Source organism: Gopherus flavomarginatus, chromosome 17 (genome assembly GCF_025201925.1).
Source record: "Gopherus flavomarginatus isolate rGopFla2 chromosome 17, rGopFla2.mat.asm, whole genome shotgun sequence".
Taxonomy (NCBI): domain Eukaryota; kingdom Metazoa; phylum Chordata; order Testudines; family Testudinidae; genus Gopherus; species Gopherus flavomarginatus.
In genome coordinates, this window is record NC_066633.1 from 3,477,121 (window position 1) to 3,495,614 (window position 18,494).

The window sequence follows — 18,494 nt, forward strand, 5'->3', positions numbered from 1 at the left end:
AGTCTTTAATTTTTCTGAATAAGAATAACAAAATCCTTTCTGTTGATTCATTTACGTACACAACAACTTTTGCATTTTAAATGTGAAATTTTAGAAGTGAGTTATGCCAGTGATCAGTTTATATGTCTAAACTGGCTGTATTTTTGCATGATTCTCCTGCAGCTGCTGTAGGGAACTGAGGTAGTGGAACTGATCTCATTTTAACCTGCTGAAATCCTATAGCTTTGACAGTCTGTCATTTCTCAGGTTGTCTTATTATTAACAGGTTGTGTTCTGTATAACAGTCACTAATCAAATGAGTTCTGCATCAGCTAAGCTCTTTCTTTAGGAACCATTATTTTGGCAAAATTGAAGGGCACTCCTGGTGTTTACCCAGGGTGGTACAATTTGGTTTTATGCCAGATAGAAGGTAGAATTACATCTCAGAAATAAGTGACAGTTTACCCTCAGATGTCTTCAATATTGCGCATCATGTTTAGTTAATCTTTTGTTGCTAAGTTTTAAAATCTTAAATTATCATAATAGGAAATAATCAAATTGATGTTCCCTGAAGCGATTTTTAAATGAAAAAGACTTCATAAACAGTTCTTTTCAGACGTCTCTTAATGCTTTGGAGAATACACATCAAAATCATGGTATGCACAGAACCTTAGGAAATTACATAGAGGTTCTTGCTTGGGAACTTTCCAGTCTCATGGTGCAAGTCAGGAACTGTGCTGTGCATTTGCTTTACTACAGTAAAAGCTTTTTTTATCCAGCATGTTTGGGGAATGGGGGGTGCTGGTAAGTGAAAAATTCCGATTAACTAAGAGGGAGGGCGTTTGGGTGCCGGGGTGCAGGAGGGGGTCCGGTGCATGGGCTCTGAGTGGGAGTTTGGGTGTGGGAGCGGGTTCGGGGCAAGGAGTTGGGGCAGAGTAGGGGTTTCAGGGTGTTGGAGCTGGGGAGGCATTCACTTTGGGCTGCTCCCCAGAAGCAGTGACGTGTCGCTGCTGTTCCTAGGTGGAGGCGCAGCTAGGCAGCTCTGTGTGATGCCCCACCCTGAGCACTAGCTCTGCAGCTCCCATTGGCCGGGAACCAATTGAGAAGTCTACATGGAATAATTTGATATTTCCAGCCTGTCTCCTTGCAGATGCTTCTGTCAGAACCAACCCCAATGTGTTGATGTGAAGTTTTTTTGGTTCATTGTTACACCTACATTATACAAAACTCTTAGTGGAAACAACCACCTACCATGCTCCTCTGTGGCACTCCGTAACAAGAAATACAATTCTCTTCAGTCCTCATGCCATGGATGAGTCATCACTTTCTGATTAAAAACAGTAAAGTCGCTGGTGTTGCTGAAAATTGGTCATTGTTATCTTCCAAATATTTATTACATCAGCAATATATTTAATTTTTCCTGCCCTCTATTTTCAAAGGATTTATCAATAGACAAACTTTCTCTGTTAGTTAAAAACCAAACACTAGCTTAATGCCTCGTTTGGACACCTTTGTTAAAACAGCTCACTGAGTAAAGATACAGAACATGATCAGTGTTCTGTGCAGTTTCTTTATGCCTTCCTCTCTTATGCTGTTGTGGTGGAATGTGTCCGCTGAAAAGCAGAGATATAGGGTTTTTCCTCTTGTTACATAGCTGTTGGGCTTTTCCAGCTTTACTGAATGGTGGGTCTAAGAGCTTTGTTCCTCTTTATTGTGGGACTTTTGATACACCTTTAAATTCATGTAATAATGACTAAGAAAAGAGCTCTTAGTGATTGTGATAACTGGCATGGTATCACACCTTTTATCTGTGCCAAGCCAGATATTGGGTAAGATCACAGTCCAGCGTATATCAGAGGTAGCTGATAAGGTTCTCAGAAAAGAGCAAGCCGGCTTTTGGTAAGGGCGTGAATGCACAGACCAGATCTTCACTTTATGAAACATAATAGCACAGTGCTTAGAATGACAACGACAACTCTACATAAACTTAATTGACTTTGAGGAGGCTTTTGGTAGCATTTACAGAATCAGCTTATGGCGCATTCTGTGGGCATATGGATTTCCTTTCCATATAATGGACGTCTTCAAAAGCTTCTATTCCAACTTTACATGCAGTGTTGATCACAGTGAGCTTGGTTTTGAAGTCAAAACAGGAGTACATCAAGGGTGTGTCATGTCTGCAATCCTCTTCAACATTGCCATCGACTGGGTAATGTGGCATACACAGAAGACATGCCAAGAGGCATTAACATAACCTCTAATATTGCCTCACCATCACCAGTATGGCTAGAGGATCATGTTCTCATCAGTGTAGAAACATTCACATACTTGGGCAGCACCATCAGCCAGGACAGTGGAATGTGCCAGGACATCCAGAACAAAATCAATAAAGCCAGGAACACCTTCAGGAGCTTAAATACAGTCTGGAAATCATCAAAATACAACACCAAAACCAAACTCAAGATTTACCCGTACTTCAACACCACTTTATAGTGCAGAATGCTAGGGAATAAGAAAGTATGACATATCCAAACTGTCTTCATTTCATACAATCTGCCTCAGAAAAATCCTCCGTATCTTTGGCGTCGGAGATGGATTGGCCATGTGCTTTGGATGAAAACTGATTCCATCACCAAAATAGCAATAAGATGGACACCTGAAGGCAAGTGAAAACGAGGCCGCCAAAAAACAACATAGCAAAGAGCTGTGGAAGCTGAGCTGAAAAGCCTGAGGCACAGCTGGGGAACCACTGAAAGACTTGCCAGAAACAGACAAGGGTGGAGGAGCTTCGTCACTGCCCTAAATGCCAGAGGCATAATAGGAACATGATGATAATGAATGGTGCGTAAATGCTAGAGTATATAAATTTGTGTAAAGTTAACAAAGTTAAGCTCTGCATGGTGGCGTAATCTCTCTCCTAAATATTTCCATATTCTCTTGTATAGGTGTGAATATATTACTAGAAGTCAGTTGGTGACATAGGTTAGTCAGTTTTGTCTTGGTGACATTGCTTCCTCAGTATGTTTCACTCAATTGATGTCAGTGGCTATGATGTTTTAAATTAACACTGTCTACCAGGAGATGAGATGCAGCATTCTCTCCTCATATCATTTAGGCTTTTACAATTAACACCACACTAGGGCAGTATCATTTGAATTATGTCTGGCTTTTTGTTTTTTTAACTTGAATCAAAGAGAAAATTTAATGAAATTATGTGGTGGGGCTTTAACGCGTGGCATGAAGTTATAGTACATTACACATTTGTCAAGTTAGCGTCTCCATATTCCTGTTTGTAGGGTGCTTGCGTACTCTCACCCATGCAATGGTGCTCTTCAGCTCCGGGAGCCTTCTGTGATAACAGAGCCCATTGGGACCGCACAAATACCCCATTGTGGTACTGAGAGGTCAGAGCCGATGTAAGGATAAGCTGTGCAGCCCCCAAATGCCTCCATTCCTTCCTTTCCCTGGCAAGCTGCTTACATAGGATGTTTCCTCCATGTTCGGACTCTTGATTGGCCTTTTTTTTTTTTTTTTATACGAGTTTCTCCTGTTTTCTAGTACTTTTTTTTAGCTGTTAGTTATGCTAATATTTAGATCATTTTAAGTAGTTCTTAAAAAGTTTTTACTTGGATTATGTATCACTGCACGGTTAGTGTCTTGTTTTACAACATGTAGAATAAGGTGCTGATTTGTGTGGTGCTGTAATTTAACTAGCTGATGTAGTTTTGTTTATGATCCTAAGATATTCAAAAGCTTGAGGGCAAAATCTCATTACATAGGATTGATAATTGCTTTCTGATGAATATTCATCATGTCTAATTACTTTAGGCAAATTTTACACATACTGGCTTCCTTATTTTCCCACTAAGTCTATGTCTGCACTATCTGACACCACTGGCAGTAGCATGTGGTGTAAGTGTAGCTACATGTTGCAGTGAAAAGCACACCATGTCCGCAGTGTGGTGTGTAGCTACCCATTAGTGAAAGGCTCTGGCAGAAGGGAGGCCCCAGGAAAGGCTTCAGCAGCTCCCTGCTGCTGGAGCCCTTCGCTGCAGGAGGGGAAGATTCTTGAGGGAGGAAGCAGTGGGGAAAGGCCAAACTTTTCCCTGCTGCCTCCCCCCAGTAGATCCTTTCCCCACTGCCGTTGCCCTACCGTAGCCTTTCCTCATTGCTGGAATCTTTTCCTGTAGCAGGGAAAGGCTTCAGCAGGTGAGAAGCAGCAGGATACTACATTGCTAAAAATAGCCGTGTAGAGAGGGAGGCATGTCTTGGAGAAAGAGAGAACCATGTAGGGTGCTCGAGATCAGACCTCACCCTTTAAGTGTCTTTATTTGCCTACGCCATGCCTTAGTAATTACACGGCTACTTATATCTATGCTTGCAGGGCTATACACGTATGTATGCTGCACGTTGCCGAAAGAAGCATGCAGTGTACACATATCCTGAGTGTGATTTTTGATAGGATCATTTTCTTGCACTGAAATTTATGATTTAAAATGCAAATTCAGATGTGCACATCTTTCATTACTAGCTTTTAAAACAATATTAAACAAATTATGTATACTTTGTGTACATGAAGTATCTAACAGAAGTAAAGTCTCTCTAGCATTCACTTCAGTAATAGTTTGTGAAAATGTTTCTAGAATAGCTTTGGAATCAATACAAAAATAAATGACATAATATAAAACATTTACCTAAAAGAATGGAGAAAAATTGCTCTTAAAGATTACTTTTCCCCAAACCTTTTCTTTACAATTTATTCTTTGCACTCCGATAACTAAAATATCCTTTCTAAACCAATTCAACAATTTTTAGTAGTGTTTGCTGGTCTGATACAATGTTGCCTTCAGTCTAAATTGTGTATTTTTTTCAGCCAAAAGTATAAATGTAAGTGGATTCTTCCAGGCTATGTAGAAATGTGACTCTGTAAATCATGGATCAGTAGCTGATGATATGATGTGACATTTCAAAAGCTCAGTTTTATAAGTGACAAGTGACTTCACTGTCCTCACATTCCACTTCATAATGCATTAAAGGTTACAGTGAAGTATTAATATTAAACATTAGTCTGAAGATAGGATCTGTGTCATTTTTGTTACTTGAAACAGGGTTTTGACACCACCCAATTTAAGCTAAATGGTGATAATACAGCTCTGCTTTTACAAACCCAACCTCACATGCCCCTACAAGTGATTCAAAGAGAATTAAAAATAAATCAACAATGAGCTTTTGCTTTTCAAATTGATTAATGTTCCTCTACCAGGAAAATTATAGATACTTAGAAATGCAAAGTGTTAGTTTAAGAAACATATATTCCCAGCTCATTGCATGATGCAGTAGCTGCTTGATCTCCATTAGTGTTGGTGGGACTACTAAGAATATGCCCCTAAATGTAGATTTTTTTTAACAGATTTATCTCAGCGTTCACGGACATAAAATAAACTTTGATAGAGTCATTGGTAAACCACTGTTAGTTTGCAACCTGTAAGTGTGGATGGGTGAATGGGTCCAGAAAAAAGTAACCGAACTCTTTGGTCAAAACTGTATTTATAGTATCTGGACATCAGTCTTGCTTAAAAGCCCATTTTCTATTCTATTCCAGTTTCCATATCCAAGAGCTTTGGTCAAGCATATGGACCAAACTTCCAAATCTGTAGTTTCCTCCATTTAGTAATTTTAAAAAATGTCCTTGTGTTTCCAAAGGAGAACTGTGTTTTACCATAATCGTGAACCTACCAATCTGTGCACAGCAGCACAAGAGACATGAATGCAGATGCATATACTTGAAGATCTGGTCAACATGCAAGGGCAGTGATATAGATCACAATCTAATCATAATTTTAAAACCCCTTTTGGCTGTGAAATGCTGTGTTAGATTGTGAGTTCTTGAGAGCAGTGTGTGTCTTATTGTATGTTTTTACAAGTGCACTGTACATTTCAGCACTATATAAAGTTCTTAGTATTAGAATAGTGCTTTCCCCTAAAAGTCTTGTTTTGAGTGGTGCATAAGGAACAGAACAGGTAAACTGATAAAATGTGGTCAAGAAGGGAAACAGGCATACGGAGTCGAGCACAAGGACAGACAAACCCACGTTACTGAAAAATGTTTTTAAGAATTGGAACTGAACCAATACAGTGAGTGTTTACTATGGATTCTTTCTTAATAACACTATGCACCATCCACGGAAAGCATGGTATATAGTTAAATAAGTTAACAGGAAAGAAGGGTTTTGAGATTACAACAAACTGGTTACACTTGGAAAATCACCAAACGAGCTCCTCATGGCACAGTATCATAAAGAATTCTTGCAGCTAGGGCTTTGACTCCTCGCTTTTCCTGTATACAAATGTTCCTCTGTTAATAAAGGCAAGTTACTGACATTCAAAGACTCACAGATACCACAAAACAGGTGACCTTATACAAACCTACATAGAAAATCAAAAGTAACAGTCTTTATGGGGTGCAGCCTAATAAAGACAGTGTTAAAAACTGTCTTGTCATTTCATCCCAGGAACCATCTCTGCCTTGAGATGTAAACAAGACTGCAAAGCAAAAGCCGCAAAGCAGGATCAAAAAGTATAAAAATATAGAGAGAGGCCTAAACATAGTGGTGTCTGACCTCTGCTTCTAAGTGATACCCTCATGAACATTGCTAAAACTGCTATGTTATTACTCTTGTGTGATGCACCAAATACTTTTGGACCCTTGGATTTTTTGTGCCAATTACATCCCAAAGAATAATTATTTTTTTTTATAGTTCAGTCATATTTTAAGGTTAACCCTCTCCCTTTGCCTCATTTATAGGGGACAAGAAAATCCTCCCATCCCCTTTCTCAGGGTTTTGCATACTATTAGAATTTGCTGCTTAGATATTTTCTTATCTTAGTTTTCAGAAATATTATAGAAAATGGTGTTTCCCTCCTTCACTCAGTTGCTGTAACCCTTAAGAAAGTAAGAATGACCATACTGGGTCAGACCAATGGTCCATCTAGCCCCGTATCCTGTCTTCTGACAGTGGCTGGTGCCAGATGCTTCAGAGGGAATGAACTGAACAGAGCAATTTATCACGTGATCCATCTTCTGTCATCTAGTCCCAGCTTCTAGTAGTCAGAGGTTTAGGGAAACCCTTCTTGATGTTCTGATCAGCAATAAGTCTCTGAATCCCAGTGTAAATTTATTAGGAAATGGAGAGCCTGAGGCTCTAATAATCAAGACAGATGGATCTCTAATGGCACAAAACAGGCAGGGATTCATGTTCCATGAGATTGGCAAATACTTTTCACAGAGTTGCAGTACAGTACTGGGTTCTGTAACTATGGTAGATTATCTATTATTTTAAATATAATAATTCTAAATATTCTAACATCTCTCCTCTAGCTATGATGTATATCTTAAGGCTCTGGCTTTCTAGCATAGTGGTATATAGCTCAGTCATAAAAGTCAACTGTGGGCTTATATGTGGCATACAGGGTCTCAGCCTGGGAGTGATTTTTAAAAACTTGAAGAAAAAAAAAACCCACCTGTTTTTTGAGTTGTAAATTGTAAATTCTATTTGTATTCACTTTTATGGTTACATTTTTGCCATTAAAAAAACTACTGGTTCTGTGTGGCTGTATCATGTGCACAGAGCCATGGCTCCCTTCCAGAGAGTCTGAGTATTTCCTCTTGTATCCTCGCAGCTTATCCAGGTCTGTTTCATCCCTAGACTTCAGTAGATTTTAGTCCATGGGCTAAAAATGAGACGTGTTTAAAATATAGTCCCTGTCTTCATTCTTGATGCCCAATCAGCCACGCATTAACTCCAAAAACAGGTTTTGTTGTTCACATACTAACAGTTATCCATGTGTTAAAACAAGCCAACAAAAACTGCATTGAAAATACATTAAAGGCTCTGGCACAAACAACGAAAACTAGATTCACAATTGAAACTTATTTCCCCAACATGGAATTCTGATGGGGCAGCCTGTTGTGCCTTGTCGTGTTGCAGGACAAGTCTTAGTTTAAGAATTGAAATTAGAGACAATGACCTGTTAGCTCACCTAGACCATTTCCTTGGCCAAGCACTGGTTCCCTATAGTACAATATATAACTCAGTGGCTTGTCCAGTTGCAAATGAGTCCACTGCTTTCTGGAGACTACACTGCAACCTAATAAGTCCCACAGCTAAGACATGCTTCCTAATGTTCATTCTGACTTTTCCTTTGTTTTATTTCATTCCATTATGCCTGTAGGTCACCCTAAACTCCTGCATGTCCTTGGAGTGTACACCTTTTAGATACACACAGAGAGTGTGTCAGAGTGATGGCCGTGTTAGTCTGTATCAGCAAAAAGAACAGGAGTACTTGTGGCACCTTAGAGGCTAACAAATTTATTTGAGCATAAGCTTCTGTGGGCTAAAACCCACTTCATCAGATGCATGGAGTGGAAAATACAGTAGGACACACACACACACACACACACACACACACACACACACACACACACACACACACACACACACACACACACACACACACACACACACACACACACACACACACACACACACACACCATGAAAAGATGGGGTTACCATACCAACCCTAACGAGACAAATCAGTTACGGTGGGCTATTATCAGCAGGAGAAAAAAACTTTTCGTGTCCTCTGTATATGTATCTTCCTACTGTATTTTCCACTCCATGCATCTGATGAAGTGGGTTTTAGCCCACAAAAGCTTATGCCCAAATAAATGTTAGCCTCTAAAGTGCCACAAGTATTCCTCATTCTTTTTATAGAGTGTTGTCTTTACTTTGTTGTCATTTCATCAAACTGTATGTATTTGACTCTCATCTTTCCTCAGAAGTCTGTTCCTCCCTTCCTTAAAACATTTTGCTGCATTTCTTTTAATTTCATTTAAATTGTTTCTTGTACTACAAGCTGAGCGTTATTCTAGGTATGTGCTCACAAGGGACATGCCATCATCCTGGACCATGATACCTCTTCGTGTGCAGCTCCCAAATGAGAAGATGGCTCTTATCTAGGTTGTTTGGTGTCCACAATCAGCCCTTGCTCTCTTTCAGCGTAACTGTTTTTTTCAAAGTATCTGTCTCCATTTGCATAGATTTATCTGAATTTTGAATTGTTTCCCCAAAACAAGATTGTGTTATCTTTATTTTCCAGGATAAATCCATTCATTCACTGCCTGCTATGCTGACCAATACTGTCTAATTGTTTCCTTGTACTCCACTATCTGTCTGTTTGCCTCCATTGTCTCTTCTATTATTCTTCGACTGTAAGCTCTTTGGAGCGAGGGACTTCTTGTTTAGTGTGTGTATGGTGTCTAACACAGTGGGATGATTGTCCATGACTAGGATGCCTAGATGCTATAGTAACACAAATACTAATAATTATTAATATTAATATGATTTCCTGCTCGTGCAGGGTTTTAACCTTTTCTGCTTCCTTGTGTTTGAAGTATCTGTCCGTTTAGGGTTTCACAACATCTCCCATTTTAATTTCTTCAGTAAATCTCACATTCTCTTCCTAGTTATTCATTAAGATTTTAAATAAGGGTAGGACTCAAGTCAACTCCTCCAGCACCCTACTAGGCACCTCCCCCACAGCTTGGTTCCCATTGATCTTCAGCGCTCAGTTTCTGTCAGTGTCCAAGCCAATTTGAATTAACTTCTAATGAAAAATTGAGAGACAGTAGATCAAATGCTGAAGTCCAGGAACACACTTTCTTTTACTTGCTTATTCAGTAATTCTAGCCAAAATTATCAATTTACTTGACGTGAATTGTTTTAGAGAAACCCATGCTGTTTACGATTCCTTAGTCCCAAGTTCCTACTATACTACTGAGGTAACAGCTTTTTTTTCCTCCCTTAATATTTATGCCGTTGTTTCATTGCATCTCTAAGGTACTCACTAGCTGGAAATTACCAGGATCAGGCTTTTTCTGCCATTTTTTATTATTTGCTCTCTCTTCCCTTCTGCCTCCTGATTTTGTTTCTTTGCTTCTGTTGCTTTGGGGAAGATGTGAAATGCTGTCTTCAGGTCAACCGCATCTGCTCTAACCCCTCAGACAGAGACCAACACCTACAAAATCTCCACCAAGCATTCTCAAAACTACAATACCTGCATGAGGAAATAAGGAAAGAGATCAACAGAGCCAGACGTGTACCCAGAAGCCTCCTACTGCAAGACAAACCCAAGAAAGAAACCAACAGGACTCCACTGGCCATCACATACAGCCCCCAGCTAAAACCCCTCCAACGCATCATCAAGGATCTACAACCCATCCTGGACAATGACCCCACACTTTCACAGGCCTTGAGAGGCAGGCCAGTCCTCGCCCACAGACAACCTGCCAACCTGAAACATATCCTCACCAGTAACTGCACACCGCACCATAGTAACTAGCTCAGAACCAATCCATGCAACAAACCTCGATGCCAACTCTGCCCACGTATCTACACCAGCGACACCATCACAGGACCTAACCAGATCAGCCACACCATCACCAGTTCATTCACCTGCACGTCCACCAATGTAATATACGCCATCATATGCCAGCAATGCCCCTCTGCTATGTACATCGGCCAAACTGGACAGTCTCTACGGAAAAGGATAAATGGACACAAATCAGATATTAGGAATGGCAATATACAAAAACCTGTAGGAGAACACTTCAACCTCCCTGGCCACACTATAGCAGACCTTAAGGTGGCCATCCTGCAGCAAAAAAACTTCAGGACCAGTCTTCAAAGAGAAACTGCTGAGCTTCAGTTCATCTGCAAATTTGACACCATCAGCTCAGGATTAAACAAAGACTGTGAATGGCTTGCCAACTACAGAACCAGTTTCTCCTCCCTTGCTTTTCACACCTCAACTGCTAGAACAGGGCCTCATCCTCCCTGATTGAACTAATCCTCATTATCTCTACCTTGCTTGCATATATATACCTGCCCCTGGAAATTTCCACTACATGCATCTGGTGAAGTGGGTATTCACCCACGAAAGCTCATGCTCCAAAACGTCTGTTAGTCTGTAAGGTGCCACAGGACTCTTTGCTGCTTTTACAGGTCCAGACTAACACGGCTACCCCTCTGATACTTGTCTTCAGGTTGTGTGTGTTGGGCGAAATATATTCTGATATTAACAAAATTAAGTCAAACAACAATCATCATGAACCAATATTACTCCACCCATCACTAGTATTTGTTACCAGTACAATGCATGTTCTGTAGTCAAATCTTCAGAGAGAGAAACAATTGCTACTTCTAACTAATTTTATTTTATTTTATGATTTGTTTGTCTAGCCATTTCTTTTAAGCTTAACTTTTATCTTATTTATGATCTTATTTTGATTTATATCTTTCAGTTAACTGCCTGCGTTCATGGGTCTGCAGCTATGCTCTACCCAATGTTCTGGCAACATGTTTACATTCCTGTTCTGCCCCCGCATCTGTTGGACTACTGCTGGTAAGAATGTAGATCACTTAGATACACAACAGTTTTATGAATCTCTGCATTTTAAGGTTTAAGTGTTTTTATGGTGTGACTGTTAATCTAAAAATTTATATGTGTGTGTTAAATAAGTAGTTGATTCAGTAAGTCAAATGCATTGTTTTCATAGGATAATATAATAGCAGCAGTCTTATTAGTTACTCTAACATGATTTATTACTATAGAATGTTACTATATATTAATTCTTGATCTTCAAGATTCACTATTACAGCATAGATTTTGTTTAACTGTTACATTTTAAATCAAGAAGAATCTAAAAATAAATGATACAGGCAGAAACAGAAACTCCTGTTTTCCCATTGCTTTCCTGATTTGTCAGTTTATTTTTTCTTTGGTGCTTTCCTGTTACAACCTTCTATTTTTCAGTGTGAGTTTAGAAATTGATATGTTATTTGGGAGAGGGTGTAAACCTTTTCTGTCTCTCCTGCTCCATTAGCATGGAGTTATAGCTTCCTACAGAAGGGAAAGAGAGCAGGAATTATTTGACACTGGATGCTCCCACATGTGAACTCCGTAAGCTTTCCTGTAACTCCCAAGATGCTGTTTGCTACTCACACCAATTTCCCATCAAGCTAGAAAGTTTCAGCCTGGAATTATTTGCATTTTTCTTCATTATTCAATCTGTTAACCAAAGCTTTTGCTTCAGTCAAATTAAGAATAAATACATCTACAGTGACAACGTACAAAGGATGCCTGACAAGCAGCTACCTGCTATATATCCATACAAAGAAACATTTCAAGCACTGTTGTAGATTTTTAGAAGGGCCTTTAGTTCATTCTTGTAGGAAAGACTCCATTAAATCTTCAATCCAGGCACTTTTCTTATCATTTGACAAAACATATGCAGGTTTCTACACAAACAATCATTGCCCTCTGTGAAGAGAATGTGGCAGCAAATAATGTTTTTAATAAGATGGTCCGACATGTGCACAGGGGAGGTGTAGTATAACTTTCAAATCTGTTCTTCATTGGAAAGTCATTTTATATGCCAGTTGACCTTAGCATACACTGACATGGCCAACCTCCTCTCCCTCTCTCCCCCCCAAAACAAACAAACAAAAAACCAAAATTCGCAGCAGCAAGTATCTGAGTCCAGGACTATAAACTTGAGCTCACACTGTGACACTAAAAATAGCCATGTAGACATTCCAGCTTGGGCTCTGAAACCTGGGGAAGAGATTAGGTTTCAGAGTCCAAGCTCCAGGCTGAGCTGGGGCATCTACATGGCTATTTTTTTTAGCACCATAGCATGAACCCCAGTCTGTAGACCTGGGCTCTGTGATTTGCTGCTGCAGGATTATTTTTGCCAAGTAGGCAGACCCTTAGTGGCAGCTTCAGGATTTGTGAAGGAAGCTATTTATTCTCCTATCGCAGAGAGCATGCCCCAGCAATGGTTTTGAAAATGTGCTGAACATAATTTGGTCCTGTCAACTGTCACAGTTGAATGTATGTTGTTTTTTAAAGCGCTGGTTCAACTACCTGTGTTGCAGACATCATCTACTGTCGGGAAAGGTACAATTCCTAGCACAGACCAGGTTTACAAGAACATTTGCAACATCCGAGTCCCCACAAAAAGGCCTGTGTAATATGTAAGGGTTTAACTAATGCCGGTCAAAAAGCATAGAGCCCAGATAGCTATACTTCTCATGGAGATTGGTCTCACAGTATTTATAGTCTATTTATGACCTCTTATTTTGTTTGCAATTCCCTTTTATTTTCTATCTCACAACAATAAACTAAGTTTTAACTTGAAAAGTGAGATGGGCTATGGCGACTATTGTGTTGGGGTTGTCTGGTCTTGGATGACTTGGTGGGAATCTGAACCTGAGCTTGTGGAGTGTGAGGGAGTACCACCGTTAACAGCCTGTCAGCAAGTGCACAGAGACAGTGATACTCTTCCCAAAAGCAGGCTGAAGTAATTGAGGGCACAGTGAGAGCTGAATAACATAAGGAGTTCCAGGCTTAAGTCAAGTTCGTTAGGGCAGGGACTGTCTCCTTTGTCAGTACAGTATCAAGCACATTGTGAGCACTATATAAATAATTACAAAAGCTATGTTAAAAGAACATTGTTAAGGTTGCAAAATCAACTGTCAATCATTAGGAAATGCAAGCTTTATGCAATTTTAATTTGGCCTCCTTGTGTGCATGCATTATGATATGATCTTTGTCTCCATGATCACATACTATGCCACATTTTAAGAAAAGCTTCTGCAATTTGGCTTTTTTTAAACTGGCAACACAACTAAAACTTGCCTGTTAAGTTCATGCGGCTCCTAATCACTCCCCTTTTCCATTCCTATTTGGCTTTGCACTGCTCCATGTTAATTTTACACCAGGGAATGAGGTGAAACTGACAAGAAGGGGCACAGGAACTGGGGATGTTGTGAATAAAAATGTATGTACTGAAAAGTGCCTACTTAACCCTGATTGTGACCTCCAGTAGAGATGCTGCCAATCCTTCAGTTTTAATGCTGAAAGCCAAAAGTCATCTTCACTGTGTGATTGGGGAGGGGTGTGAATTAAGAACTGTTCCTGTTCACGTAAATTCATATGAATAGTGTCATACCAAATGCTCCATAGCCACTGAACAATGTGGGATATATTTTTACTCAAAAATTAGTCTTTACTCTCTCTGACCTGCCTTAAATGTTGTGCTTGAAGCAATATATATTCAATTATAATAGCCAGGTCAGCCTAAGTATGCATATCATGCATGAGAATCACAGGAAGACGTGCATGTTAAACACACTTGCTGTAGGAAGATTCAGACTAATGGCACCACATAGTCTGCCACAAAATAGCTACCTACAATTCCTGAAATAAAATACAGTGGAAATACATATCTAATAAGTAGTGGCCAGAACTCTGCTACTGGTTAGATCAAGCATGCACCCATCAGTGGCTCTGCATGCTTTTGTGCTAAATATTTTTTTCCATTTTAATTAGTTTTTATGACATTTCACCAGTAAATGTGTTGCAACCAAAAAAATCAGTAGGTGTATTTGACCACTTAAAGAACAGGAAATACAATGATAGTTAAATAAAATTACTGCTATTGAGAAAGAACAGATAATTTAATTTTATCATCTTAACTTCTGTGGCTTCGATCAGGATCCATAAATCTCAAGAAACTGGAGTTTATGCTAATAGTTTTATTATATTCTTCTCTGTGACTTTTCTCCACATTCTTAGCAAAAGCCTGTGCAGTGCTTCTAAGTAAGGAACCAGCAGGGATAACTAGCGTTTTAAGTGAAGTGCTAGGAGCCTGAAACATGTAAATTTAAAGGAGGTTTGTTCCTCTGTAGATGATTTAAATGTTAAGTACATGCCCATGTCGGGGATACACGGAATGGAATCTAAAAACTATTATCTCCTGTAGAAATGAACCTTCAGTTTACTCACTGCACAGGAAGGGCAGATTCTAGTCATTTTCACTGCCAGCAGGTGCCCTTTCTGTGCATAATAGGCTTTGCATGTGTAATTAACACATGAAGCTGCTAATGCCAGTTTTTTCTTCAGGTACATGCTGCTAGGAGTTTTCAGGATAACGGTGTGGGCCACAAGAGACTTTTACACTGGGTTTGAAGATTAGGTATTCATTGACTTCCTGACAAAGACATGTTAAAAGGGGCTAAGACCGGACTCCGCAGTTGGGAGCACAGGTGTGCACAAAGCAAAAACATAGGCCATGTACGAAAAGAAATAAAGATACAAATAGCTGAACCAGACTGAATTGACTCTTTCACAGCATTTCAGCCTGTGACTATAACGAATGAACAAGCTAGGGGGCTAAAAGTATGATTTTAAAACCTATAATTACCAGGAAGACTCTAATTGCACATTCACAAACACAACAACTCATTATCTTAGCCTGATGTGAACTTTAATTAGAGTAGTAATCACACACTGTAATTGTCTGAATAAATCAATTTAGCACCAATTTATGTGCCATAAATATGTTTCCCAAAATAACTTCCATCTATTTTGTAACTGTGTGAACTCAGGTGATTTTGGCCATGAAAACTAATAAATCCACTTCTTACTGTCTACTCCAAAGCTGTATTTTTACTTTATGGGCCTTTGCAATTTAGGGAAAATGAACTGGAGTTGACTTATTTTTAAAATTGAGGCTTTAATTTTGATTAAATTTTAACTTCAGTTACTGTCTGGTTCTTTACTTTGCAGCTGTGACATAAGAATTTAAAAGAGGAGAAACTAAAGCAGATGGTAGAGAAAAATAAAAGGAGCCAGACATCTCCAGCTTTTGTAAATATCTGAAAACATGCTTGTGGCTTCCATTCTTGTAAATGTTTCACATCCTAACTCAAAAAGTATTGCAGCCAACATGGGAATTATTTACTAGTCCTTGTCGTAATAGATAAAGAACAACTGATCACAGAACAAAAAATTAATGTTATCTTAAGTACAAGTGATCATGACTTGATCACACTTATAATGTGTAAGCAGAATAAAGTCCAGACCAGCAAGGTATCCTTTGTTCTTTAATAGGGCCACTTTCACAAAGCTGAAAACACTTATGAGCCAAATAAGCTGGGAGGAAGAATTTAATCAGAAAGATGTGAATGATAATTGATAGTAATTTAAGAACACCTTACTTGATGTCCCAAAATTCACACTTGAGGAAGGAAGAAGGTGCTGGGTTTTTTGGGCGTTGTTTTTTAAGCTCCGTGGCCCTCAAACTTTTGTATTGGTGACCCCTTTCACACAACAAGCCTCTGAGAGTGACATTCTTATAAATTAAAAACACATTTTTTATATTTAACACTATTATAGATGATGGAGGTGAAGTGGGGTTTGGGGGTGGAGGCTAACAGCTCGTGTCCTCCATATAATAACCTTGCAACCCCCAGTTTGAGAACCCCTGCCTTAGCTGGAGCATTCACCTCTCTCTTTCACATCTGCACCTTTCTAATTTTCCTCTTTATAAGAGAGTCAAGGCTTCATCATTGCCTTCCTTTTTACCTCCTGGAAGAATTCTTCAAGACCAAAAAAACCCCATTCTTTTATGTTGAGCTAAGTATCTATTTCATGTGGCAGTGTACAGAGCTGAAAATTCCAGAAATCTCTGCTTATGGCATAAGAATCTGTCTGTTCCAACAAGATTACTGCTTGTACTGAAGAAGATGGAGTAGAGAGGCCATTGTGCTACTAACTTATACCAGTGATGACTTCAGTCATGTGCTCCTTGCCAGTTAGCTTCCAGCTTTAACTCTTACTCATGGAGAGAGTGGTAGTGAGGTCTGTTTTTTGGTTATGAGCAGTTTTGCTGTACCTTCTCCACTGGGAAAGAATTTATGTTCAATATGGTAAACTTTTGAGGTTCTCCCAGCTTTAGATTTTATACCTTCATGCCAGATTCCTCTTCTGTTGGAAAACAGAATGATAAGGGAGATGTTTGAACCAATATTGTTGAGATCAGTGGCATAGCAGCAAATGACGAGAGTGCCTGGGCCTGAGATGCTGATGTGTATAGCCAGTATGTCTGCACTAGCATCTGTGGCCCATGTCTCTGGCCAGCGTGTCTCTGAATAGCAATCAAGTGGAAGTTACCAATATTTTTATATCAGTGAAAGAATCGTGGGATGGTTTGTTGTTTTTTGTTTTTGTTTTTTTGTTTCTGCAATTTGCTCCCTGGTGCCATGACCAGTTCCCACTGGAAAATTACCCTCTTCTTCCCCCCTTCTTCCTCCTTTTGTGTTTTCTTTCTCCTTTAACTTAGCCTGGAGGGAGAATCTGTCTAAGCCTTATAAAATGGGCTGGTGTCTCTTTGTTGCCCAGAATACAAGGTCCCTGATTGTGTTGTGGGGGCACTGCCAAAGAGAACAGGATCTTTTTTAAGGTGAATAAACCAGCTTTTATAACCCATGATAGAGTAGTCAGCAGTTGGTATTCCTGCATATTTTTACCCAGTAGCAAGTTGAGAGCCACCTTTTCAGACCACTCTGCAGCAACTGTGGAACAAGTGTATCTGTTAGTGTGCAGTCTTCTTTTTACGCACACCCCTTTCAAAATCCCCACGTGGTTGAGATTTGCTCCTTTATCTGGCCAGAGAGGATAATCCCTGCTGATCAAGAGACTGAACTCAGACCGTAAACTCTACTTTCCTGCACAAACCTGCCACTAGATGTCTTGGGCCAAACTAGTACATCCCTGTGCTTGCTAAATGCCCCGAATGTAATGATTCTTTTGGTTCCTTTGTTGCAATGTTTTCTAGGTTCATCTGCTTGAAAATTAAAAAAATAGTGTTTCTAATTTGCATCAAATAAATAAAAGTTTTGGGCTAGTTTCTGCCACCCTTCAATGAATAGTTTCATGGGAAATCAGTGGGACTGCTTGCAGAGTAAGGGTCTACTCCGCATGCATAAGGGTGCAGAATAAGACTATGTTTATACCTAGGGTAGGACATAAATAGAATAAGTTTGATCTCTGACTTGTGATGGTAACTACTCATTTCCTTAGAATAATCAAGCAAAGTTGCACAAATCCCTAGGTAGCTGTAAATTATGTATCTTCTTGATGTCAGTCATTTTTAAATTTCATTTTGTCTTGAATGGCAGTATATATATATTTTTTTTTAAATTAGTACTTAAGCAGAAATGTCCTTCTATTTCACCTGCCTCTCTTCCAATTAGTAGTTGCTCACCTCTTGGGAAAATAATTAAGGGGTCTGTATTTAGCCGGAGGGAAGGAATTAAACAAATTGTAAAAATGCAGTTACAACGAATGAGCAATATGAAGCCATTAAATACACAATATCCATATTCATGCTTACATATTGTTACTCTTATTATTTGATATTTACCCATACAACTTGTTTGATTATAAATAACCCTGTTCTCCTTGGAAAATGATACAGCAAACAGTAAGTCAGTAGCCAATCTTCTTTCTATGCCAAAAAAAGACCCAGGCATTCATATTGCTTAAGCAAAAAGTGTGGTTGGAATTAGTGCTTTGTTAATCTGGGATTTAATAGGTATTGGCTGC

General features: G+C 39.3%; 1 protein-coding gene across 9 annotated transcripts in view; it reads left to right on the plus strand.

Moving 5' to 3' along the window:
• Positions 1 to 18,494, plus strand: part of DENND1A (DENN domain containing 1A) — a 353,469-nt gene that overhangs the window by 182,173 nt on the left and 152,802 nt on the right. For all 9 annotated transcript variants that reach the window (XM_050926228.1, XM_050926231.1, XM_050926229.1 and 6 more), the window contains one exon: positions 11,344 to 11,444. In XM_050926228.1, coding sequence (XP_050782185.1) covers positions 11,344 to 11,444 — 101 coding nt within the window. The remainder of the gene's footprint in view (positions 1 to 11,343; positions 11,445 to 18,494) is intronic.